General features: G+C 42.6%; 1 protein-coding gene across 1 annotated transcript in view; it reads right to left on the bottom strand.

The window, feature by feature from the left end:
• The window catches only part of efnb3b (ephrin B3b), a 107,128-nt gene that overhangs the window by 36,093 nt on the left and 44,539 nt on the right, over positions 1-26,496 (bottom strand). Inside the window, exon 2 of the mRNA XM_088990528.1 lies at positions 10,949-11,238. Within this exon, the coding sequence (XP_088846654.1) occupies positions 10,949-11,238 (290 nt within the window). The remainder of the gene's footprint in view (positions 1-10,948; positions 11,239-26,496) is intronic.

The raw sequence follows: 26,496 nt of genomic DNA on the forward strand, positions 1-26,496 counted from the left end.
TGCCGGGCCCGGGGGGTCGTGACCTTGGCGGCACGGTGATTTGGGGTGAAACATAGCCAACGTTCAAGACAACAAGGAAGATTAGTGGAGGATGAGTCAACAGCTAATGAAGCTCTCTTCCATACGAACACACACAAACACAACCACACAAACACACACAGCGATAATGACGTCCTTTGTGGAGTTTGGAAGCAATTAGGACGCTTAATCGGTGACTCAAAAGGATTTGCAGCCGATTGTTTGTCCTTGTGTCTTTGAACGATGGACCGTGTCCCGCGCCATCCAGTCTCGTGCTACGTCTCGCCGTCTTTGTTACATGGGCATTTCTCATGAAATCGGTTTAGGGACGGGCGTTTGATGCCGTGGTCAAACAACAACAAGAAGTGTGCGAAACGTTGCGAAAGAAACGACTGACGCAACAGCCGCTAGGTGGCTATTCGGCTAGGATACGGGTTGCTAGCTTGGTAGTAAAACTCGCCAAGGCCAACTATGTTGCACACATCATTTGAATAAAATATTTTTAATTGAGTTTGTTTGAGATTTTTTTTCTGAAAGAAAAAATAAATAAGTAAATGGCTATTTAGTAAACAAAAAATAGTCGCAGAAGAACGTTAGCACTTGCCCGGTAGCATATAAAAATGTTATTTTATTACCTGTTGCCATACTGTATGTAAATTAATTTCCATGATTTCATCTTTGTAGAATCCGATTTAAAACACAAAATGTCTTTTAAGTACGTACTTCATGAATAAAGTTGAATTGAGTAAATCTTTTTTGAAAATCAAGAGCCGTCCGTCTCTTGATTTTCAAAAAATGCGTTCCCTGTCCCTGTCCGCTGTCCGGCGGAAATGTCTGACATACCCAATTCCGATCACGTTGCCAAATTGTGTTAACCATAAATAAAAGCAGAATACAATAACTTTCAAATTATGTTCAACTGATTTTTAACTCAATACCATACAACAAGGGTGTCAAAGTTAGTTTTTGCCGCTGTCCACATTGTAGTTACGGTTTCCTCTCGAGGGCTGTTATGAATTTGGGGAAGCCATTAGAATGTTACATCCCTTCCAAACATTACATATAGAGCGCACAAATAATTAATGAATAACTACTACTAACTACTAATGACTATTATTGTGGTTTACATGGGACAATTTGAAATTTTGTTTCAGACTTTAGTAAGCATCATAGCACTTGGGTCCAAATAAAATGATGTGGTGGGCCAGATTTGGCCCCCAGGCCTTGACTTTGACACATGTGCCCCGCAACGACCAGATTCATGGATTTGCACATGAAATGTATTGCCTTTGTGATGTAGTCAATGAACAACATCATTGAAATCACGTGTGCAAATACGCACATTTTTCGCACGTCAACACGACTGACCTGTCCTCGCATCATTCCGTCATTTTTTTTTAGGCATTTCCGGTCCTGATGTATTGACATGTATTGACAGAATTTTTTACAATAAGGAGGCCAGAGGAGTTGAGGGAGCGGACGGTGGTGTTTGTGTGATCCCGGCAGAGCCATGTATTCAAGCGCCACATGAGTGAGCTAATACCATTTTATGGATGGCAGAGGTCATCTGGCGAGGTGCGCTCGTTTTACACACCCCTCTGCCTCCCGACTGCACTCCCACGTCTGACTGCTTAGCAGAAGGCTGCTCGCACACAATCGCGCTTTTGTCTCTTTTCGGCGGATGAGGAAGGTTTGGAGTGAGAGAGCGAGACGGAGAGAGCAACATTGTGCGCGAAGGTTAAATGAATCATACAATGTTAACCGGGCCCTATCCAATTAAGAAGGGATTCTTTCGTAGCCCCCCCCCTCTCCCCAAATCGTGTCCGTGCGTATGTGTGTGTATGTATATGTGACCTTTAGCGAGAAAGAGATGTATTCAAACTCCCGCACGCAATCAACCGCCCCACCCCTTCCCTCCTAATACGAACGCACATAAACACCCAATCTCACAGCAGACAGTAGCCGAGCTCCGATTGCTGACCTAAATCAGCTCGCCGATCTGTCACTTTCTCTTACTTACACTCACCACACATCTTTTTCCACCCCCCAGACCCCTCCCCCCACATCTTTTCTCACCCCCTTCCTCTCCTCCGACTCCTCTGTCTCCTCTTTTTCTCATCCAAATAATCCCCCTACTGTCCCCCACTCCACATGTCACTTTTACTTTAACTCACCCCGGGCTGAGCTGCATTTGCCCAATAAAACGCCTCATTGGTAGCGTGCGCTATTAGCACGGTTGTCAACGTGCGCACACTGGTTTGCTACAGCGTTAAGGACACCTGCAGAAATTGGAAGCGGTCAAACACTCGGTTCTGGGATATAAATCAGGAAATATGTAGATCATGGACTTAAATATTTTTATTTTTACGTCCATTCGTCAGTTAGCGCCTTATTGTGGACCGCTGCTTTCACCCATGAGAGTCGAGCACAAGTGTTCGTTGGAGCGCGAAGAAACGCATTGCATGCTGGGAATGCCTGATTTGTGAAGGAGTGAGGATGGGGGCACTAAATGAAATAAATAAATAAATAAATAAATAAATAAATAAATAAAAGTAAAATAAAATAGAGTGAGATTCACTAAAGTCCAGGATGGAACGTTCTGCTCTGCTGAGGCAATATTTGTCATTTGCCATGAAGAAACCTCCCCTTGAAATTTCAATAAACATTTTTTCCAGACCAGTGAGTCATGTATGGAACGGAGCCATTGGAAGAGAGTTGGATTCACTCTGATGATGAATGACTTCTCAAGCTCAAGAGAGATTGCAAACGTGCTTTTTAAGTGAAACGGACTTTGGGAAAGACACCTGGGGAGTGGGGCTACTGAAATAGATGAGCTTCCATTTTGTGGATAAATAGCTTCAAGGGGCTCAACTTTCACCTGGACTATGAAAACTTTAATATGTTTTACAATTGCATTGGATTTTGATGAAGTCTTGAAACGTTGTATGAGATATCATCAACGGGAGTCTTAAGGAGAACTGTCAGCGGTGTAAACGGTCGTTAACTATGTTTTATTTTTATAGACGGGGAAATGTCTTGGTCAGCTCTAATTTGATCGTAAAGTTGGAAAAACAACATTAGTCATCTCAACATGAACTATTGCCAGAAGATGGTAGCACTGGGTATCTTTTTGATGAAATCAATATGTATCAAAGGAACGCGGAAATGGCGAGCTAAGGTAACGTGACTGTTACGAGCAGTTTGTGCTCACTCAAAGGAATTAAATCTACTACGAACAGCGTCCAATAAAAGATGGCGGAGATTATTTGAATTTGGAAGCAGAACCGATTATGTAACTTACATGTTGTTCTGCGTCATGTAGACTGGATGCGGATTGTTTTTCAGCATTTATGGCCACGACATTCATCAAGTGGTCCATGTTAAGCGCTTTGTTGCAGCTGCAGCTGTTGTTGAAACGCTATATGTATTATATTGTATTGTGTACATATATCCCACACACAGTGAAATACTACATTGGTCAACTTGGTCACGTGTCTTGTTACGTGAGCCGCCATCGGTCGCGCCATTGGTCGACTTGGTCACATGAGCCGCCATCGGTCGCGCTATTGGTCGACTTGGCCGTGTGACTTTGTCACGTGACACGCCATCGGTCGCGCCATTGGTCAACTTGGTCACGTGGTTACGTGTCACGCCATCAGTCGCGCCATTGGTCGACTTGGTCAGGTGACTTGGTTACGTGCCCAGCACCCGTGTAGCAGAGCCATTTTCATTTTCAGACGCTAGCTCGTGTGTAGCAGACGAGATTGAAGTGTTTGTGTTAAAAGGTAAAAATGGGAAGCAGAAGAAGATTGATGACTTTTTTAAATTGTATACATAATACAGTAAGCGTTGCAGTTTCCCTGTTGTGTTATGTACATGCCCACTGTACTGTATATGAATGCAATCGTTTTTTGCAACAATGTTTCTTGTTTTGTCTGCTGAAGCGCGATGATTTTGAAAATTATTAACATTCCATACTGTGTATTAAAGGACAGCCGATGTCACTTTTTATTCAAATGCAAATAAAAATGACTTCACGCCAAGACGTCTTGCATTGCTTGTGAATCCAAACAATGGCTTCAGATTCGGATAATATGCTTTCTTGTTACACATCCAGTTATGAATATGTTTCAAATACACTAGTTCTGAAGATTAAAGCATACATGTTTACAATCATTAAAGAATTATATGTGCCATTTTGAGGCAACATTGGGGGAACATCTCTGACCCAAAAAAAGGGAGCTAATGGCCAGCTCCGTTTCTTATATGGCGCTTGGCTGCCCTCTTTTGGCGGCTTTTGTTTAATGCAGTTCGGCGCAGGATCGGATATATCGATAGTCCCGGTTATATCGATATTTTTTCGGACTCCCTTGAATATCGATATAACGAGACTTTACTGTGTATATATATACACAGTATATTGCAATATTTTTATTCATTTGAAATCCCAAAATCTTTGACACTGCATATATGAAAATATGGATGGATTTCCCATCAAAGTCAAATAAAAATAGTTGATCCCACATTTTTGTTTCAATTCAATGGACATTGCGCTGCTCTTTCTGTTTTGACCAACTGTTGGCAATAAAATGCAGATTTCTGTGGACATGGAACCAACCTATTGTTGCTAGTAAACAGCAGCAAAATGTGATATTAATTGAAGAGGATAAAGAATGTGTGACTGACCTGGGTATTGTTATAATTGCCGACACGTGTTTGCAAATTTGTTGCTGAAAGGTTTACAGGGCGAAGACTACAATGCTATTCATTCATCTACTTTCCATTATATTTTTGTTTGCCGATGAAGGTCATATAATTTCATATCTGTGGGTTCAAACTAAAATGTCCCGAAAAGACACTAACAAACTCATAAAAACACTCAATTGGTCCAAATTTCACTTTCACTGCCGAGGTCGGTTTGTCCTTTCCCTTCTCCTCGTAGTCAAGTGTCGACAAATCAAAAGGCTTTGGTCGCGATCAAATATTCAGCAGCGATAGTTTTATCAGGAAAGGGCGATGGCGCACCGAAGTGAGTTGGTGGCCGCAGCTCATTTCGTGCGCAGTGCAGATTTCCTCCCACCGCATTCATCTACTCTTTTGTCTCCTGGAGCCGCACTTCTCCAGCTGCGCAATTCTTCATCTGCCGTTCACCTTCACCCCCCACAACCCCCAGCCAGATCGGCGGCTGCAGCTTGTGTCATTTATTTCAGCTTAACCCTGATAAATAAAAAAGCGCCCGCCGCTGCATTATTGAACACTCTGACAAGGCTGTCTGCACACACCGCAACCTCCAACAATTAGAACCACCCCTCCTCCACCACACACACACACACACACACACACACACACACACACACACACACACACGCAAGCTCACAATCCATCACGCAAAAAACACACAGATGAAAACATACAGCTTTCAGAGTCCACTCACTCTTCTATTATTCATTCTTAAGGTTGTTGTTTACGTGGATATCGGCATGTGACAGCGACAACCTGGCTCTCCGCAAAGCCCCGGGGGTCCCGCTGCATCAACAGCTCGGCTGGGAGGTGGGGATGAGAGGGGGGGGGGGTTTCACTGGCTCGTTCATTCACACCCATGCGGGGAGACGGCGGTGTCCGCATTCATGCGCACTCACGGGATACGTCAACGAATAGCCGTGTGTGTGCGCACACACACATATACACACACACACCATCTGCCCCAGCATGCAACAACAACGCAGTCCCGGAGTGGGTGACCTGTTCAACTACAGCAAGTCACCAAACTTTTTCAGCTATTCTGAGGATATTAACAGTCGCTGTATGTGTGTGTGTGTGTGTCTGTGTGTGTGTGCATATAATCAGAGAAGGCCCTTGTGTGCAGTGATGTGAGTGTGCATTCGTTAGCAGCGGCGTAGATAGGTGCGTGTGGGAAAAACGACCGCCAGGTTGAGGGAGTGAAGGAGATTGGCATGCGCATACGTGTAACCCCCCCTATCCCCCACGGCCGTCGCACTCACAGACACACACACAAACGCACACAAGGTCAAATGTATGTTGACTGTGAGGTGGCCATCATTCACTGCTAGGTGTGTGTTTGCATACGCATGAGTGTGTGACATTTGAATCCATTTGAGGAAGTGATCCATTTTTTTTCTTCCGGATGGCTTCTACCAAAGACCAACTGTGCGGTAACGACAGCTGCAGCAATCGAGTATTTCTTCGTATCGCCGATTATTGGAGCACGTCGACTGAAAATACTGTTGATTTTAAATGCAACGTACATGTGATGTGCCGGGTGTCATTTTCATTGCTGTCTTCACATTCGACTACAGCATCTGTGATTTTGGAGCGAGAACGCCTTTGAAAGGATGGTGAGTGACGTGGGTGTCGGATTATTGGCGCTATAGGCAAATATTCTGTCTCACTTCTAAGAAAATCAATTTCATCTGTGCTTTCTGTTGCATGTGCAGCTTATTTGACAATAACGTTGACATGAACATGAAACGTTCCACAAAGCGCCCGAGTGTGTGACAGCTAGCTGCCGTGTACTAGCGCGCTGACGCTAAAAGCTTACATAAACTCTGACCTCATGTTATGAATGAAAACATCCATCAGCGAGTATGACTAATCAATGTTGCCGCTCTTTCTCTGCCCCTCTGGGGTGCGGCTAGGAAAAAAGCATCACGTTTAATAGGATCCGAGTAATCTGATTACAAAAAAATCAGTGGCATCTGTAATACATTGGTGACCTTCCAAAACAAAGTTATTAGATGAGAAAGCTTCCAACCACCATAACCACCGAAAGATTTGTAAATGAAGCCATTAGTACTTGTCAGACGCGGACACGCAAAAGCATACTCTGGAGTTTAAAGTAGTCCCCCCCATACATGACGCTCATTTTTCACACGGCAATTTCGCAAAATCCTGACAGTCAGCGTCTCTATCAAATTATGGGCCGTGCATCTTTTTCATAGTGTCATTAATCCTGAATCCGTTTTTCGGTCGAAAGGGAATATGTTTTGATTAGCTATTGAGCAATTTGTTTGATTAAAAATCCCATCTCCCGCCAATTTCCAGTCGACCTTTGACCTCTGTTTGGCTTCTCTCCTTCCGTTGATTTTGTGTGAACTTTTTAATTCACTTCATGAAGATTCATTCACCCATGACCTTTCAAAGGCCAAACAGGTATGTGTTGGAATTTTTTCTGGGATCAAACTCGGCGGATTTATACATCCGTAGGAGAGAATTGTAAGGTGAGGGACATTGGAGTCATCCATCCATCCATCCATCCATCCATCCATCCATCCATCCATTCTGTTGATCCTGAGTCAGGTCATGGGGGCAAAATAGCTCAGACCTCCTGTACCTCAGCCAGTTCTTCCGCTTCTATCCGGGGCATCCCAAGGCTGGGAGATACAGCCTGTACAGTATGTCCGGACTAGGGACTCCTGCTGGTGAGGCATACCTGGAACACCTCACGCGGGAGGCGTCATCCATGGAGACATCTTAATAGAATGCCCAAGCCACCTCGTCTGGCCTACTTCAACGTGGAGGACCAGTAGCTTGATAGGGAGACTCTCCCAGATGGTCAATGTTCTCACACCTTCTCAAAGGCCCTGGACAGTCTGTGGAGCTAATTTCATTTTAGCGGCTTGTATTGACTTGGATCTCATTATTTCGGTCCTTGAATCTCGTGAAGAGAGATTTCTGCCTTCAGGTCACCACGACAGACCGATTTAGAGTCTCCAATTGGACAATGTTTTCCCCTTATCTTTTTTTCATTTTGTCTTTTTTTCATTGGTCATGAGTCCAAGACCTCAGAAAAAACTTGGAAAGATTAGGTGGTGACATTCAAGAGACAAAGATTCCACTATATAGGACACACAGCCATGCTAGCTATCAGGCGCATGTCCCTCACTAATGGCCATCTTGAAGGAAGTGGCTCAGGCCCCTAAAAGGGCCATTACAAGACCCGTTTATTAACTATATGCCAATTTCATTAAACCGAATACCGTCATCGCGTTCTCGGTTAAGAACCATTCCAATTAAAGCTCGGATATCGTTATCAATAAGTAATCAGCGCCAGATGCTCTGTGCATTGAGCTACTCCACTTTCTCACCTCAACACATGAATGAGTCTGTGTGTGTGCGTGAGTGTGTGCGTGCATGTGTGCGTTCGACCTCCAGCCTCCATTGATTAGGCAGAAGCTGTCAATCGATGAGTCTGTCTCTGTGATAAAGGTGTCAACATCTGGATCGACCCGCTTCGGGAAAAAACAAATCAAGCTGATGTTAGGAAAAAACTGATTTTCAAATTATACACCTGTTGGGTGGTCCAAATGAAATTTCCGCTTATTTTTTTTCTTTTCAATAAAATCCGATTTCTGATTTCAAGCCATCTTTCCCCTCGGCTGATGGAAACAAACAAAAGGAAATGACATTATTCAAACGAAGGCTTGTTTTTGTTTTCTTTCCCCCTTGTGGGATTTGCTTCATTTCTCCTGATACCAAACAATCTTTGAAACTATTTTTTCCCTATACCAGCGTCAACTTCCACAGACATAAATTGAAATAAATTAAACTCACCGCTAAATATAGCCGCCAAATCGCTGAGTCGGTGAGACAGATTTTGAAAACCGGCAAGTCTCGATTCACAGCCATGTTGTTAGTGTAAGATAAAAATAAATAATTACACAAAAAAAAATCGCCCTAAAATTGCCCTATTTTCCGGTGTATAAGGCACACCCAAAAGCCTTGATTTTCTTCAAAAGATGACCCTGCGGCTTATATGTGATGTAATATTGAGCCACAAGAGATCTCGCAACTACTGCAGCAGCTATTTCCCCCTGTCGAAGAAGTAGTCCCCCAGCCTCTAATGTAAGGCCTTATAATGCCATATATTTGGAACAGTTTTATATATTTATACATTATATTGGGAAAATGTTTTTCATTCATTGAAGGTGCGCCTTATAGTCCGGTGCGCCTAATATATGGAAACAGTTTGAAAAGAAACCATTCAGTGGGGGTGCGACTTATACTCCAGTGCACCGGAAAATACAGTAAAAATGACACTGACTCTTGTCCACATTGTCAAATCCAAAAATATATTATTTTTGTCAGGATGCATCTGCTTTAATTCATCGGTTCTCAGAATTTTACCCAAATATTTAACACGTGTTATTAGCACCGGCCTCACTCACGGAAACCATAACAGTGGATCCCGAACGGTTACACCACTCAAGTAAAATTTGTTTCCTCCTCTATTTTTTTTCTCACAGATGAGAGGAAGTGAACAGACATAGTGTGAGCGCACCTGAGAGCATCTCGCCTGCGAGGTGCGTGGGAGGAGAGATTCAAACAACTCCCTCTCACTCCCGAGGTGTTTTTTATTTTCATTTTTTATTTTGTTTTGCTTTGTGCTCGAAAATGAAACGAGAGTAAAACAAAGCCCCCTCCGGCTTCTGAAATGTTCCATCGCAAACGACTGCATCGGGCCCAACTTGCCTTGATGACCTCATCGTCGGGTGCCTCCCCCCGGGGAACGTAAACAATCTGCACCGAATTCAGCAAAGCAAAGCGTGCTTTCGTGTCTTGTGGTGACTGTCAGATGATAACAATAAACGGCGCCGACACAATGCGCATCAAATGATTTGACAGGATTCAGTCAAATGTCGCAAGTTTTGGGAATTGATCAATGACACCTTGATGTTGTGTTACCGGCCAGGGTGATGCGGAATTGTTTTTATTTTCTTTTTACGCTAGGTTTGTTGTTGTTGTTGTTTTTAATTCTGTATATTTTTAGTAATGGTAATTTAGAGCAATTGTTTTTTTTTCTGGTTTGTATTGGTTTAATTTTCATTCATTTTAAATATTGTTTTTATTTAATGTTACTTTTTAGTATTAGTATTTTTTATTAATAATGTACAGGGTTTTAGTGGCAGGAATATGAAAAAAATGACGTGTTGTTTAATTAAGTAAACTACAAATTGCAAACAACAGGTTGAGCTTCCTTCTGTACAAATGAACCGCAATAGCAAAACAAATACATTTAAAACAAACCCCGAAAGCTATTTCAAAAACTGACACGAGGGCCATTTTCACTCCAATACAGTTTTGTAAATGCAAGAGTAGTTTTAGCTGGTTTTCTTTTTTTGACGCATTTTTGAGATTTATTTTTACATTTTCAAACCAAAACATTATTTTTAATTTTTGTTTTTATAATTTCTGCTAGTTTTTCTTGAACCACAAAAACATGGTGTGATTGTCAATAAAGAAGCTGGTTATCTCGAAAGGAGGAAGGCTGAATATTTGGGGGTTTTTTTGGGGGGGGGGGGCGCCTCAATATTTTGATTGTGAATAAATACTTGTTTTGTTTTGCAAAGCCCCCCCCATGTATTTATCTATTTATTTATTTATTTATTTATTTATTTATTCATTCATGTATTTGTTTGTGTATGTATTCATGTATTCATGTATTTAGTTAATTATTTAGTTATTTGTGTATTTATTCATTTAGTTAGTTAGTTGTGTATTATTTAGTTAGTTAATTAGTTATTTGTGTATTTATTCATTTAGTTAGTTGTGTATTTATTTATTTATTTATTTATTTATTTAGGGTACAACCTCAATTCGCCTGCGTTAATTTTTGTTACCTGTTTCCTAGACAGTTTATTTCGCTACTTTGTCACTTCAAAACTTTCATGAAACATTGATGCGTAAACATGTGGGCTGCAGTTCGAAACCGCCGTTCTGATCTCGATAAAAATAAATACGCTGGACATAAATAAATAAACAAGGCCAGCCAAATGTGCGGGTTAAAAAAAAACAAAAAAAACATGCCCTGACAATCTCAACGGCCATCAGCATGATAAACAAACGCAGTCGAGCTCAATCAGAAACCAAGCGTGCAAGCATAACAAGGGGTGTCACGCGCGTACGCACTTACCGATGATGTAGTAGTCGTGCATGCTCTTGAACTCGTGGCCCCACAGGTTGGGCGAGAACTCCTGAAACTTGATGGTGAAGCGGCGCTCCCGCACTGGCTCGTCGCACGTCAACACGATGTTGGGCGGGCCCGTCACCTCGCAGCGGTCCGCCTGTTCCCGCGACGACACCAGGTACAGTTTGTAGAACTCGTACTCCGGCGTGGAGCGGGCCGTGTCCAGCGGAGGGCAGATCAGGTCAAGCCGGTCCCCGATTTGAGGGTAGAGGACATAGCCCTTATCGTCTCGGAACCTGTTGAAGATGGGAAGCGAGTCAAGTCAGATTTGTATAACTTTTTGTCAAGCAGATAACGAAGCGGGTTCATTGACGACAGCAAAACGTTAAAAGTGTTTGATGGCGACACGGTGTTTGGATAATTATTCGTTCAATATGTTTGTTGGGCTTCTCACTACCTAGCTAGCTGGCCACATAATCTATTTACCGAGTAAAATAGCTAGTTAGCTATAGACACCATCTATCTACTGAGCTAGATAGAAAGCTATCTAGCTATATACCAGTGCCTTGTTGCCAAGCTTAACCTTTTTGGAGGTACCGAGCCCCACCGGTTTCATATCTGGGTTCACCAAACCCCTCTTGATTGAAAAATAAAATCTGATTTTTTTTTCAAATTCAAGACAGATATGTTTTTTTACTGCTACACAAAATGAGCCGTGCATGAACATCACCTTGTTCAAAGAACAAAACACAATGCATCAACTTTGCTAACAGGTACACATCCAAGAGCAGGCAGAGTGCCCCTTTCATCGAATCTCGCTCTCTTCACCTTGAATTCAGCAAGTGTTGTGTTCTTGTATTCCCCATCTCTATGCCGCTTGAAGAAGTGTTCCTTTAGTTTTGCTGGTGCTAGCCTAGAGTTGCTCAACTTGGCGTTGCAAATCATGCAGATAGAACGGACGCTCACTCCCATCATGTTCCGTGATACATGAGAATCCACGTTGTACATATTCATCCGACCACTTTATTCTTTTGCCGAACATAGTCTTCTTTTCCTCTTTGACAACATCCATAAACCTCCTCTTGGGTGTTCCTCTCGGTCTCCTGCATGGCAGTTCAAGATTCAGTATCCTTCTCCCGATATAGTCGCTTTTTCTCCTCTGGACATGTCCAAACCATCTCAGTCTGGCCTCTCTGACTTTATCTGCAAAGCCTCTAATATGAGTTCTGCCTCTAATGTACTCAATCTCGATCCTATCCAACCTGGTCACTCCCACAGAAAACCTCCACATCTTCAGCTCTGCTGCCTCCAGCTCTGCTTCCTGTCTTTTCTTCAGTGGCACTGTCTCCAGTCCAAACATCATGGCTGGTCTCACCACTGTTTTATACACTTTTCCTGTCATCCTAGCTGAAACCCTTCTATCATACATCACACCTGACATTTTTCTCCAGCCGTTCCAGCATGCCTGGACACGCTTCTTCACCTCTTTTCCACACTCTCCATTGCTCTGGACAGTTGACCCCAAGTACTTAAAATCCTCCACCTTCTTTATCTCTTCTCCCTGTAGCATCACTCTTACACTTGGATCCCTCTCATCCACACACATATATTCCATCTTGCTGCGGCTAATCTTCATTCCTCTCCTTTCCAGGGCATACCTCCACATTTCTAGTTTCTCCGTCACCTGTTCTCTGTTCTCGCTACAGATCACAATGTCATCTGCAAACATCATGGTCCAAGGAGATTCTTGTCTAACATTGTCTGGCAGCCTGTCCATCACCATACCAAATAAGAAGGGGCTCAGAGGTGACCCCTGGTGGAGTCCCACCCCCACCTTGAATTCCTCCGTCACACCGACAGCACCGCTCTGACATACTTTTCTGTCACTCCAGACTTCCTCATACAATACCACAGCTCTTCTCTGGGCACCATCCTATGCTTTCTCCAGATCTAGAAAGACACAATGCAATTCCTTCTGACCTTCTCTGTAATTCTCTATCAGCATTCTTAAAGCAAACACTGCATCTGACGTACTCTTTTTTTGGTATGAAACCATACTGCTGCTCACAAATGTTCACTTCTGCTCTTAGTCTAGCTTCAACTACTCTTTCCCATAGTTTCATTGTATGTCTCATCGACTTTATTCCTCTGTAGTTACGACAACTCTGCACATCTCCCTTGTTCTTAAAAATGGGCACGAGTACACTTCGTCTCCATTCTTCAGGCATCTGCTCACCATCTAAGATCTTGTTGAATAACCCAGTCAGGAACACCACTACCACCTCTCCAAGACACTTCCATACCTCGATTGGTAAATCATCAGGCCCGAGTGCCTTTCCACCCTTGATCCTCTTCAGCGCCCTCCTCACTTCATCCTTGCTACGTCTTGGTCCACAACAGTCATAGTTTCTATTCTTTGTTCCTTCTGATTTTCCTCATTCATCAATTCTTCAAAGTACTCTTTCCATCTTGCCATCACACTACTGGCACCTGTTAATACATTGACATCTCTATCCTTAATCACCCGAACATGCTGCAGGTCCTTACCATCTTTGTCTTTCTGTCTCACTAGCCTGTGAAGATCAGTCTCGCCTTCCTTGCTGTCCAGCCGAGCATACAAGTCATCACAAGCCTCTTGATTGGCCTCTTAGTGTCCCACTTCTTCTTTGCTAACCGCTTTCTCTGTATACACCCCTGCACCTCCCCATTCCACCACCAGGTCTCCTTATCTACCTTTCTTCCACTCGATACACCAAGTACTTTTCAACCTGTCCGTCTGATTATGTTCGCTGTAGTCTGCCAGTCAACTGGAGGTACCACTTGCCCACCCAGTGTTTGTATTACCTCCTTCCTAAATGTCATGCAACACTTTTCCTTTTTTAACTTCCACCATTTTGTCCTCACTTCTGCCTTTGGTTTCTTCATCTTCCTCACTACCAGCGTCATCCTATAGACCACCAACCTATGCTGTCTGGCTACACTCTCACCAACCACTACTTTGCAGTAACTGATTTCCTTCAGATGGCGCCGTTGACACAAAATGTAGTCTACCTGTGTACTTCTGCCTCCACTCTTATAGGTCACCCTACGTTCCTCAGAATCAGGAAACCTTTATTCGTCCCACAATGGGGAAATTTGCAAATTTCCTGTCTCTTCTGAAAGAAAGTATTCACAATAGCCATTTCCATTCTCTTCGCAAAGTCAACCACCATCTGTCCTTCAGCGTTCCTCATCTGGAGTCCAAACTTGCCCATCACCTCCTCATCATCTTTGTTTCCTGTGCCAAAATGTCCATTGAAGTCTCCACCAATTACAACCCTCTCACTTCTCGGGATGTTCTGTATGACTTCATCAAAGTCCAACCAAAATGTGCCCGACATAGTTAGTATGGATAAAATATAAAAACGACGTACTACAACAACAGTCACACATTGATTGCTGCTCGCTACTGGATAGCCTGTTCATTCTTTATGAATGGGGGAAGCAGCAGCAGTCTAGCTGGCCTCTCTTCTTCTCTCTCTGTATTTCTTTTCCCGATTTTATATGCTACTGACTCTATACTGCCCCTACGATTTCCTGTGGTATTTCTCCGTTTTGTCCGGAGCTTTACCGATTGCTAAACGGACATAACAACGGACGAAACGACCTGTGGGCCGGATGAAATGTTCCGTTTCCGTAATTAACAGAAGTGTGTCGGCAGAGGCTTTGCCGAAGCCCTGAAGTCGACTCATCGAACGCCGAGGGTTCAATCAAACCCGGGTTAAGAACCAGTGCTATATACACAATCTCGCTCGCTAGATAGATAGACATGGAGATCCAATACATATAATTTATGCATATAGCTAAACATCTTTTTTTGTGCAATTCCTTATTGAACTTTTAAAAGTCGAAATGCAATCTCGAGCAACATTTGAGCTTCCTTTCACTATGCATCTCTGATTTTTTTCTACCCTCAGCCGTCAACAATGGAGCCATTCATGTGGCCACACTTTGAAACGTGGTGTGGTGGGAAGGGTTGGGGCAGAGGGGTGATTGGGGGTGCAAAGGTGACAATGATGGAGTTTTAGGGAGAGTTAGAAAGGAGAAGGGGCTTGCTTTTCTTCTCCGGGGAGAAAGATGATTTTTTTTTCACCCAAGCATTGACCTTTAGGACCCTGACTCCTTGCCTGCGCTAGCCCACTGCCCCCTGCTTTCCAGCAGCCCCACCCTCCCGCCACCCCTACGTCCCATCCACTTGACACTTTGGAAAAGCAAGGTGGACCTGTGTCTCCTATTTTCTGCATATCATCCTGAAGGACAGTTTAAACATTTCCAAAATTCCACAGTAGCAATTTGAGCCCACCGTGAATTCGAAGTTGGGCATACAGGTGCCAACAACTCTGTGTGTGTGTGTGTGTGTGTGTGTGTGTGTGTGTGTGTGTGTGTGTGTGTGTGTGTGTGTGTGTGTGTGTGTGTGTGTGTGTGTGTGTGTGTGTGTGTGTGTGTGTGTGTGTGTGTGTCAGGTGGGAACGAAGAGATGAGAATCCACAAGGCACAATCTCGAGGCCCAGTACATTTGAAATATTTAAATTCTATCGTTTTTCCAGGCCCTAATCACCACACAGAAGACGCCTGGAAGCTAACATAGCATTGAAGTAGTGTCTAAGATAAAATTCCAAACTTTCCACGCTTGCTTAAGAACCATAGAGTGACCTTGAATGCCACGTCAAGTTTCCTCATCCTTGAACGCATCACAGCTTGGCGGGAGGCAGAGCCAACAAAGTAGGGTTCTGTGAGGGAACAATAAATGACCAGGGGAGCTCTTTTCTTGTAGCCTCGTTATATTTATGGCGTCCCTTCCACATAAAGCTGTCCACTCTAATCTCATGGTGTAATTGCAGACCCTTACACGGGCGCACGCTTTTAATGTATACACAATGTCATATGCACAGCAGGGGAGCGGGTGGGGATTGTGGCCAAAGGGTGCTGGGAGTTACAGGGGGTGATTGACTGCTTAAGAAATGAGTAACATTTAACATTTTAGATGTACATTTGAAAATAGGATTTTAAATGAATGTGAGAAAATATGGACAATATGGATTAATTGTGCATTGCACTACCAAACAAAACATGAAATAATCATTCAGGCTTGCATTCTTTTATTGGGAGGGGGGTGGAGGCATACGCGGAAGCGTGTAGCTCATTCGTGAAGGAGGCAAGGAACGCATTATTTTTAAACGCTGACACAAGCAAACATCCTTAAATTCACTTTCTGGCATGTTTCCCCATCTCCTGGGATAATAATAACAAGAATAAAAATGTCTGTGTTAAGGATGAAGACTGGAACTGTAAAAAAATGTTGGGGGTGGGGGGCAACTTTGAGGAGAAATATTATTCCAGGCCTGAGACCTGGCTTGAATCACCGACTGGAGTAGAGAAACGACACGAAGCAAGAAGCAGCTGCTAGCGTTTTCCGATGTTTTGCTGCAGCAATCAGAGAAGTGTAATGGGGAACAGATGCTGCGGAATATGTAATACATAGGAACATGAGTTCGATTCCTGCCTCTTTGACACGGCAGCCGCTATTCCTTTGCAAATGTTTGTTTTGACCTGACTGGGCAGTATGCTGCTAGTAGCATTCCACGAAAACTTGCGTAGCCCACTTCATAGACGTATTTGTATCCACCTGAGGGCTCACCGATACCAAGTACAGATACTAAGTACAGATACTAAGTACCGATAGCAAGTACCGATACCAAGTACCGATACCAACAACCGAGACCAAATACCGATACTAAGTACCGATACCGCTTGTATTCACGGAACAGAAAATTTCATATAACGCAGTTGAAGAAGCTTCAACAACATTAGAATCACAAACAGAGATGTGGGTATGTGAAATAAGTTATCATTTACATTATTTTATCTATCTTTATGTAGTTATTCATTTATTCATTTGTTTATCGATATGTGTATTTATTTATTATTATTTGTATTCGTCGATTTTCTACTGTATTTATGTGTTTAATTATGTATTTGTTATTTAATTATTATTATTGTTATTTAATTATTATTATTTATTTTGTTATTTCCTTATTTCTTTCTTTCTTTGTCTATTTATTTATTTATCTGTGTGTTTATTTGTGTGTTTATTTATGTATTTATGCATGTATTTATTCAATTATTTATTTATCTATTTATTTTGTTTCTTTCTTTAGTTATTTATATTTTTTGTGTAAATATTTTCTACTGTGTTTATGTGTTTACTTATGTATTTCTTGTTTATTTTTGAACATTTGTTTATTTTTGTTAATTTAATTTTTTTAATTAATTATTAATTAATTAGTTTAATTTTTTATTTTGTTAATTTAAAAATTCATTTAATGCATTTATTTATTTTGCTATTTATTTATGGTTAATTTTTGTTATTTCCTTCTGTCATTATTTATTTATCTATTTGTTTCGTTATTGGATTGACTATTATTAGTCTCGCAATGGAGACATTTACATTTCACAGTGGGTTATCTGTTTATGTATTGTTTTATTTGTTTCCATATTTATTTATGTATTTATTTATTTGTTAGTTTAGTTATTTAGTCCAATCAGAGTAGATATCATCTGGCTCTAGAAGAAAAAGTGCTGGTTTCGACACAATCCGATTTGGGCTTCACCACACACTTTCACAAAGGCTCACAGTAACGAAATTAGTTTTTATCTCTTGGTTGTACTTTAAGGATTGATGAACAAAGCAAAAGGGATGTTGGACATAATTAAAAATGAACTTTCATTTGTCAAGAAAAACAGGAATTTCTGTTGCTCGGTTAATTAACATTTTCTTGGTTGGCGCACCGCGAGCAGGAGTTGTTGAGGTCGGCTACATTATGCATCTCCGGTGAGTGTGATGCGATATATTTGAAGTTTTTAAATCCTGCCTTTAAATAATCCATGACGTTAATGTCATTTTATTCGGAATGGTCCGCCTGCTGTCCATTAGCGCGCGAGTCGGACAGGCGGCTTTAAATATCCATAATGGTTATTCGAGTCTTCATTAAAGAAGCATGTACCCCGGAGAATAAGTGCACAAGTGCTCTTTGAGTGTGATGGGCCAACGTTCGGAGCGGCGACGAGAGACTTGTCGTGGAAATTGATGAGAGTTGAGGGTGAAGCTTTGACTCTGGATCGCTCGGAATGTTTCTCTTGTAAGATGAGCATGTTTGTGAACATTGTTACATTTCCATGACGGACAAAAAGATCAGCGGTGAAAAAAAAGTAATTTGGCATAATTGTGGTTTTTGCATTTTGTGTTGTGGATGCGACAGTTATCATATTGTTGAATATTTTTGTGCCTTTTTTGCACTGTTTCATCTGTGATGTTCAATGCGTGCAACTGTAAACCAGGGTTGCCAAACTCATTTTTTGTCACGGGTCTCATTGTAGTTGCGGTTTGCCGAGGAGGGCCATAATAAATTTTGGGAAACTATGCAAATGCTAAATCACCTCCGCATATGGTGCATGACAAATTGTTAGATAACTCATTTTAAAATCTGAAGTGAAGAATAATGACTGTTATGGTGTTTTACATGCGTCAATTAGAAATTTTGGTTCAGGCATCATCGAACTTGACATGCCTGATTTCTTTTTGCAGGCCAGATCTGGCTCCCGGGCTATGACTTTGACACCCATGTTCAACCTGGTGAGTGACGTGGGTGTCGCAGCATTAAGTAGGTGACGATGCTACTCTGTCTTCCTAATCAATGACGTGAACGTGTGTGTGTGAGGCAAAATGTACTTTGGTGTTTACTTGTGGCAAGTAGAAAAAAATCTATCCAGCATCAAGTGCGAAAAGTCACATGTCAAGAGGAACGCTAGCAACACCAAGGCAGCGGCGCGGACAAGTGGAGGGGACGCGAGAGGTTGACGCAAAGTCAGCCAGCGCCGCGAAGGCCACAGGAATGTTGGTGGTAAGCGCGAGCAACGACAACGCCGTTAACAGCTTCCATGTGGCGGGAATGGGAGAGAGAGAGAGAGAGAGAGAGAGAGAGAGAGAGAGAGAGAGAGAGAGAGAGAGAGAGAGACAAACGAGGGGTGTCGGGAATCACGAGGTAATGCAGAAGACTGTCGAAGATGGATGGTAGGTGATAATGGTAGTAAAAAGTATGTGTTGCAATCGTGAGAAAAGATGATGCAGCTCCTGGAGGGAATAGCAAACATGACGTATAACTACATAAATAACAAAATAATAATTCAAAAAACAAAAAGTTAGGGTGACAATTACACATTTTGTGCTGCACATATCTGTAAATTGATTATATATGTTTTCATTTTTGTTGTGTTACAAGTTGAAGTGTCACAAATGACATGTTTTTCATAAAAGAGTGAGAATTGTTTTTGGTGAAAGCGGCTCGTGTCCTACGGCTGGTTACAAAAGAACAGGAAAAACTCTTTTTTTTTTTTTTTTTTTTTTTTTTACTTCAGCCAATCTGAAAATTTTCAAACGCTGCCTGAAAACAGACATTTCTTTGAATTGACTCTGGTTTTTCATATATGGGTATTTTTGAGAATGCATTGATTGACAAGTCATGTGCTTTGAGGAGTTTACAAATTGTGCCAGACTAAAATTAGTTTTTGTGCTTTGATATGATCAATTTTTGCATTTGTTTAGGTTCAATATTGCCTAACTTAGCTGAAGACTGCGCATATGACATCCCATTGAGAAAAAAAAATCATAATTAATTTTTCACATAAAGGGTTTATGCACTAAAATGTGTGTTGTAAGTGTAATTTAATTCGCCTGAATATCACCAATATAATCTAAATATGTGATTACCGTATTTTCGGCACTACAAGGCATACCTAAAAACCTTCAATGTTTTCAAAAACTACCATGAGCCTTATAATCCAGTGAACCTTATATATGGAAAAATATGTCATTCATTGAAGATTGACTTTATAATCCGCTGCGCCTAATAGTCCGGAAAATACAGTACAATCAAACCTCGGTTTTCGAACATGCTCCGTTCTCGACCAATTCGGTTTTCTGAATGCATCACTCGACTCCGCTCCGCTTCCTTACACGTCACTTCCATGTGTTGCGTCTCATTGTGACCGACACATTATCCTCGTGAGCAGGCGTTTTTGTATTGTTCAATCATGATATACCACATTTTCTGGTCTATAAGGCACACCCCCATTAATAGTGTATTTTCAACCTGTTTTCATATATAAGGTGCACCGGATGATGAGACGCACCATCAATGAATGAAAAATGTTTTCCAAAGATAACATATACATATACTTAAAAGTTTTCCAAATATAAGGCACAGCACATTGTAAGGCGCGACAGTAGAGAGTGGGGTTACACACTACTTCTTCTACAGGGTCAAAGGGAGTCGGAGGCTGCTGACAATAGTTGCAAGACCTGTTGTGGCTCAATGTGACTTCATGTATAGGGCGCACGGGCAGTAAGGCGCAGAGTCATCTTTTGAAGAAAATCAAGGCTTTTCGATGCGCCTTATACACTGGAAAATACGGTGTCTATGTAGATATTTTTTCTTTAAGCAGACAATGATTATATTGATTGTATTGGGAAAATGCTTTGTTTTTTTTAAACCAAATTCGGTTTTCGAACAGTTTCTGGAATGGATTATGGTGGAAAACTGAGATTTCATTGTATTTTAATTATTTGGTTGTATTTTTTTGGAGAGCTAAAACAAGCAAAAAAAATCTGGATGACCAAAAAAATCCAAGAGGTTTATTACATGCTTATATATTTGAAGATTGCATCTTTTCAGGTAATATTTTTTTTAAAATACAATTGACCACCATTGTAATTCACATCGTTGTTCAACTTGAGCTCTTGTCAACAAAGCAAGAAACCCAAATGGACAGGTTGAACAAAAGAAGAAAAAAAATAGTGAGATGGCGCCCAGGGACTTTGAGGGTAACTGTGCCCTAGTCATCACACACACAAACACACACACACACAGACACGCACACACACACACAAACACATTTCAATGACTGCAGGCAGTCGGGAGTGCCGCAGCGTCTGTGTCACATCCAGTAAAAATCACAGCACAGTTGCAGGTTGGAAGCCATGCAGGATGCCTTGGCATTTGCAAAGAGCGCGACTCCACACACAACATACACAGACGCGCGCGCACACACACACACACACACACACACACACACACACACACGCGCGCGCGCGCAGGTAGACGGAGGACATGGTATCAAGGGCATTTTGCATGGCAGCTGGGCTGTGGGCCAGCAGAGCACAATCATCTGCATACTGTAGCTCGTGGATGCCGCTGATCAGGGTCTTGGTCTTGGCCTGTAGGCGTCTGATGTTAAACAGGTTACCATCCAGGCGGAATTGGATTTCTACGCCGCCACCTTCCTGGATGGACTTATGGAAGAGGAGCGTAGCTGCCATCAGGAACAGGTTGAATATAGCAGGGGCCAGTACACAGCCCTGCTTCACCCCGACTTCCACAGGGAACGGGGAAGATTGCTGGCCACCAACAAGTACAGTTGCTTGCATGCCGCTGTGGAACTGTTTTAGGATGCCGAGAAATTTGGAGGGGATGCCAAATTTCTGCAGTATGGTCCAGAGAATGTCACGGTTAACTGTGTCAAATGCCTTTGTAAGGTCAATGAAGGTGATATAGAGGTCCTTGTTTTGTTCCTTGCATTTCTCCTGAACTTGGCGCGCAGCGAAGATCATGTCCAGAGTGCTTCGATCCTTCCTGAAGCCGCATTGTGTCTCTGGGAGGATGTCTTCGGTAATGTGCGATGTAAGACGGAACAGCATTACTTTTGCAAGAATCTTGCCAGCAACAGAAAGTAGGGAGATGCCACGGCTGTTGCCGCAGACTGACTTGTCCCCCTTCCTTTTGTAAATGGTGACGATGTTGCTGTCTTTCCATTCCTGAGGAAGTGTCCCGTTTTGCCAGATGTTGCAGATGAGGTGGTAAAGCTTCCGTGTCAGGAGGTAACCGCCGCTCTTGAAGACCTCAGCTGGAAGTCCATCAGGGCCAGGGCTTTTGTTGTTTTTAAGGCTCCGGATTGCAGAGAGGACCTCTGTGAACTGAGGAGGTTCATCAAGGGAGGGAACTGATGGAAGCTCTGGGAGGGAGTCAAGGACAGATGTGTCTGAAGGGTTTACTTGGTTGAGCAGGGAGTCAAAGTGCTCTGCCCAGCGCTCAAGTATTAGCTGTTTGTCCTTCAGTAGTACAGAACCGTCTGCAGATTTAACTGGGACAATGTGTTGTCTTCGTGGGCCGTGCAGGGATTTTACAGCATCATAGAAGGCGTGTGTGTTGTTGTTGTCTGCATGCCTCTGGATTTCTTGGGCCTTGCTGAGCCACCACTTGTTCTCCATCATCCTCAGCTGTTTCTGTGTTTCACCACGGATGGCCTTGTAGTGAGAGAGGAGAAGTGGAGAATGAGGGTTGGAGAGAAGTGTGGTATGGGCTTTGCGCTTGGCTTCCAGAAGCTCCTGTATGGCAGCTGAGCTGTTATCGAACCAGTCTTGATGACGTTTCTGAGTGAAGCCGATGGTCTCAGAGGCAGCTTGATGAATTGTTGTCCTCAATTTTTTCCACCTGCTTTCAACATCAAGGTCACCGTTACTGGTGTCGTTGTCCAGGCTGGCAAGTCCCTCTGCCAGCTTGTGGCGGTAGCTGGCTGCACATTCTGGGGACTCCAGGGCCCTGGTGTTAAGACGCCTTTGGGGTTGCTGTTTCTTATGAGGAGGTCGAATTCTCAGCTTGAGCCTGGACTTGATCAGTCGATGATCAGTCCAGCATTCAGCCCCACGCATGGCCCGCGTGATGCAGACATCATTTTGGTCCCGTTGCCTTGTGATGATGTAGTCCAGTAAGTGCCAATGTTTGGACCTGGGGTGCATCCATGATGTGATGTATTTCTTTTTCAGTTGAAAGATGGTGTTAGTTACAATCAACTGATGCTCAGAGCACAGAGTGAGGAGTCGGAGGCCATTGCTGTTTATTTTCCCCGTCCCGTGCCTTCCGATTACTTGTTTCCAGAGCCTAGCATCAGTACCTACTCGGGCATTGAAGTCACCCATCAGAACAAGTTTATCAGAGGCAGGGATTTTGGATATGGTAGCATCCAGGGACTCGTAGAAGGCATCTTTGGTGTTATCGTCAGCATCCAAGGTGGGAGCATAGGCGCTGATTAAAGTTGCGAAGCGACCTTTTACCAGGGGAATACGCCAGGTCATAAGCCGTTCACTGATGCCTTGGGGGGACTCAGGGATGTTACTGAGTAAGCTGCTTTTCACAGCAAAGCCAACTCCATGGAGTCTTCGCTCATTCTCTGGGAGACCCTTCCAGAAGAAGGTGTAACCTTCACCAACTTCTGTGAGTGAATCCTCGCCTGAGAACCGAGTCTCACTGAGTGCGCCAATATCGATGTTGTACCTTCTCAGCTCATGTGCGATGAGGGCAGTTCGTCTCCGAGGTCTCTCCATCCCGTCTCGAGCATCGAGGAGGGTGCGAACATTCCAGGAAGCCAGGTTCATAGTCATGGGTTTGATTATATTTCGTTTTCGACCGCAGAGGGGGGATGCCTTGGTGGCTGCGGTGGGCCACCCAGGTGTGGTGGAACAAGCAATGTTTAGGTCACCTTTTCTAGACCCTTCCCCTATAAGGGGTGAGCAGTGCGGACCCTGAATAGGGCTGCTCAGCGAGGCACAACACACACACACACACACACACACAAACACTCTCTGGAGCCCACCAAAACACACACTCACGCCCTTCAGCTCCCATGATGCGGTGCACCCGTTGAAGGGGGTCGCTCCACGACGGACACAATGCAGCAGCAGATGAGCGCATCGCATTAAGATGAAGCAGCATCAAGCAAACTAAGCAAAGTATAGAGGAGGATGTCTTCTGTTTCAGTTTTTTATTATTATTATTCAAGTCAGGGGAAACTTTTTCCTCCCGTCTGCTTTTGTCGTTGCCATTATCATCCTGCTCATTTGCATTCTTCCCCTTCCTGACTTCATTTTTTGCTCGTGTGTTTTCATGTTCCCGCTGTCGCATCTGCAGCTCATAACTTGTTTTTTTTTGGGGGGGGGCACAGCTTCTTTGCGACTGTCAACGTTGCAAGCGCTCCGTGCTCGGCACCTTTTCAACACTCCATACCGCCCCCGCCGCCGACATCTGACTTTAACTTTTAAATTCAAGCTTAGATTCAGATGGGAGAAAAAAAATCTGAGAGCAAGTCAAGAGAGGTGACAAGCAGGCTGCTAACATGTTGATGGAAGTCGATGTAAAAAGTGGAACGGATGTAAAAATGTGTCATATTTGTTTTCATTTAATTGAATTCATTTATTTTATTTGCAGCTCATTTGTATTTTGTTTTGACTTGTTTACTTTTCTATTAATTTTGTACACTAAATGTGCTTGTTTCATTTATTTATTTTATTTATTATTTCTGTTTTTATTTGTTTCTTTTATGGTTCAGTTGGGGTTTCTTTTTTGTTTGTTTTAGCTTTAGTTTTATTAACATTTGCATTGATTTTTGAGTGCCAGATGGAGGGAAAAAAAAGTTAGGATTGTGGAAAAAAGTGAAACTTTTGTGTGAACGTGATCTTAGCTGTAAAATTTCTGGCTTGGATCTCGCCAAGAATTGTGAAGCTGTATTTAACTTTTCAGGATTAGACATACCGTTGAATGATTCTGTTTTTTTCCCATTTTGTTTTAGTTTGGCAGATATTTGTTTTTGTTTTTTTTGCGTTGCATTAATTCAATTAATAATGGAGTTTGAAAAAAATGGTATATTTACGCAGATGACAGTAAAATTGTTCAGTACAGTTCAGTTATCTTTAACTTTAAGGTACAACATGTGTTTGAACTGGTTCCAAATATTTTTTGAGGAACAACTTTTATGTGCAGCACATTTTAATCAAATTATTCTTTCACTGCAGTCAATCCAAAAGAGCGCATTGGCAGAAATGAATTTCAGTTGTATTTAATTTTTAACTTTTCAACATTCTCTTACTACTTTCCACCCTGGATTATTTTTATTTATTTACTTATTTTTTGTCAATACGACTGAAGGACAAAAAGTTCCTTTTTTGTTTTGTTTCATTTTTTTCTGAACGTGGAAAGACTGAAAGACAGTAAACATCTGCAAATGCTTCCTTGGCGATCTAACATGAGGAGCAGCGCTGCCATTGAGGGCAACAAAGCCATAAATTGTCCACCCCCACCCTTAAACCCCACCACTCTTGTCCAAACGCTCACATTGGCCACATGTCTGAGGAGGTGAACTGCACACGAGTCACCTGGAATCGAAGCTGCACCACGTCTCCATAGTGTTCACACAACTGACAACCGCGGAACAGCTTCACTTTACCCACATCTGCTTTTTTTGTCTAGTTGTACTTCGGTCCCTACCCCCCATGCCTCCCTAACTCCCCCTCATCCCTCCTTCCCGTGGATGATTTATACAAGTCTGGATTGGTCCCATTAAGGGGCTTGAGTAGAGGTGTGTGTTGATGGAGTACTGCGGGTTCTGACATGTGTGTGTGTGTGTGTGTATTCATATCCTCAAAAGCCCCACTGAGGTTTTTCCAGTTGAAGTGTGTATCTTAGATGACACACATGCACATACACATACACACACACACAGACACACACACACAATTAAATGGATGGCGGCAGCTGGCGTGTGAAGAGTCTTTGAGCTTCAGCTCGTTCAGGTCGACCACCCCGCTAATTTAATTAGGTCACCCTGTGCTCACCAGTGTAGGGACGTATACACACACACACACACACACACACACACACACACACACACACACATGCGCACACACACACACACACGCATAGGATTCGTCCAATCATCTGTGAGGTGAGATGTTGTTTCTGCCAGTGTGTGTGTGTGTGTGTGCGTGCGTGCGTGCGTGCGTGCGTGCGTGTGTGTGTGTGTGTGTGTGTGTGTGTGTGTGTGTGTGTGTGTGTGTGTGTTTGTACGGCTATACTTGTGAGGTCCACAATGATTTTATACCATACGTAGTGAGGACATTTTTGACTTGTGAGGACCGTTAGGTCGGTCCTCACAAGTTTTTCATTGAAAAGGCTTCTAGAAGGTCTAATATGCATCTCTCAAAGCTGCTCACCGTCAGAATAACTTAGCCTGTGACTGTAAAGTGTCCTTGAGAGTTTTGAAAGGTGCTCATAACTTAAATATATTTTTATGATTATTTTCAGGGAGGTCCTCACAAACGCATCAACATTCATTTTGTGTGTGTATTTTTATTTCACTTGGATACACACACTTTGGACTCTCTACCGCCATCTTTTGGATTTTTAGATATTTATGTTCCAGCAAAATTCAAACTGGAGAAAACAGTCTCATGGGGTTATTAGAAAGTAAAACTGATTCATTTTCATTACATGTAATATTTGTCTAAGTTTAATTAATTTTTTAACAAAACATAATGTTCTGAAATAGAAGTCGTTTTGTGAACCCAACATTGGAATATGGCCTCAGACCCATCCAAAATTATACCTTAAGTCAAACCACTGAAAAAAATA

Source organism: Hippocampus bargibanti, linkage group LG02, assembly GCF_051943395.1.
Source record: "Hippocampus bargibanti isolate YZ-2025 linkage group LG02, ASM5194339v1, whole genome shotgun sequence".
Classification (NCBI taxonomy): Eukaryota; Metazoa; Chordata; class Actinopteri; order Syngnathiformes; family Syngnathidae; genus Hippocampus; species Hippocampus bargibanti.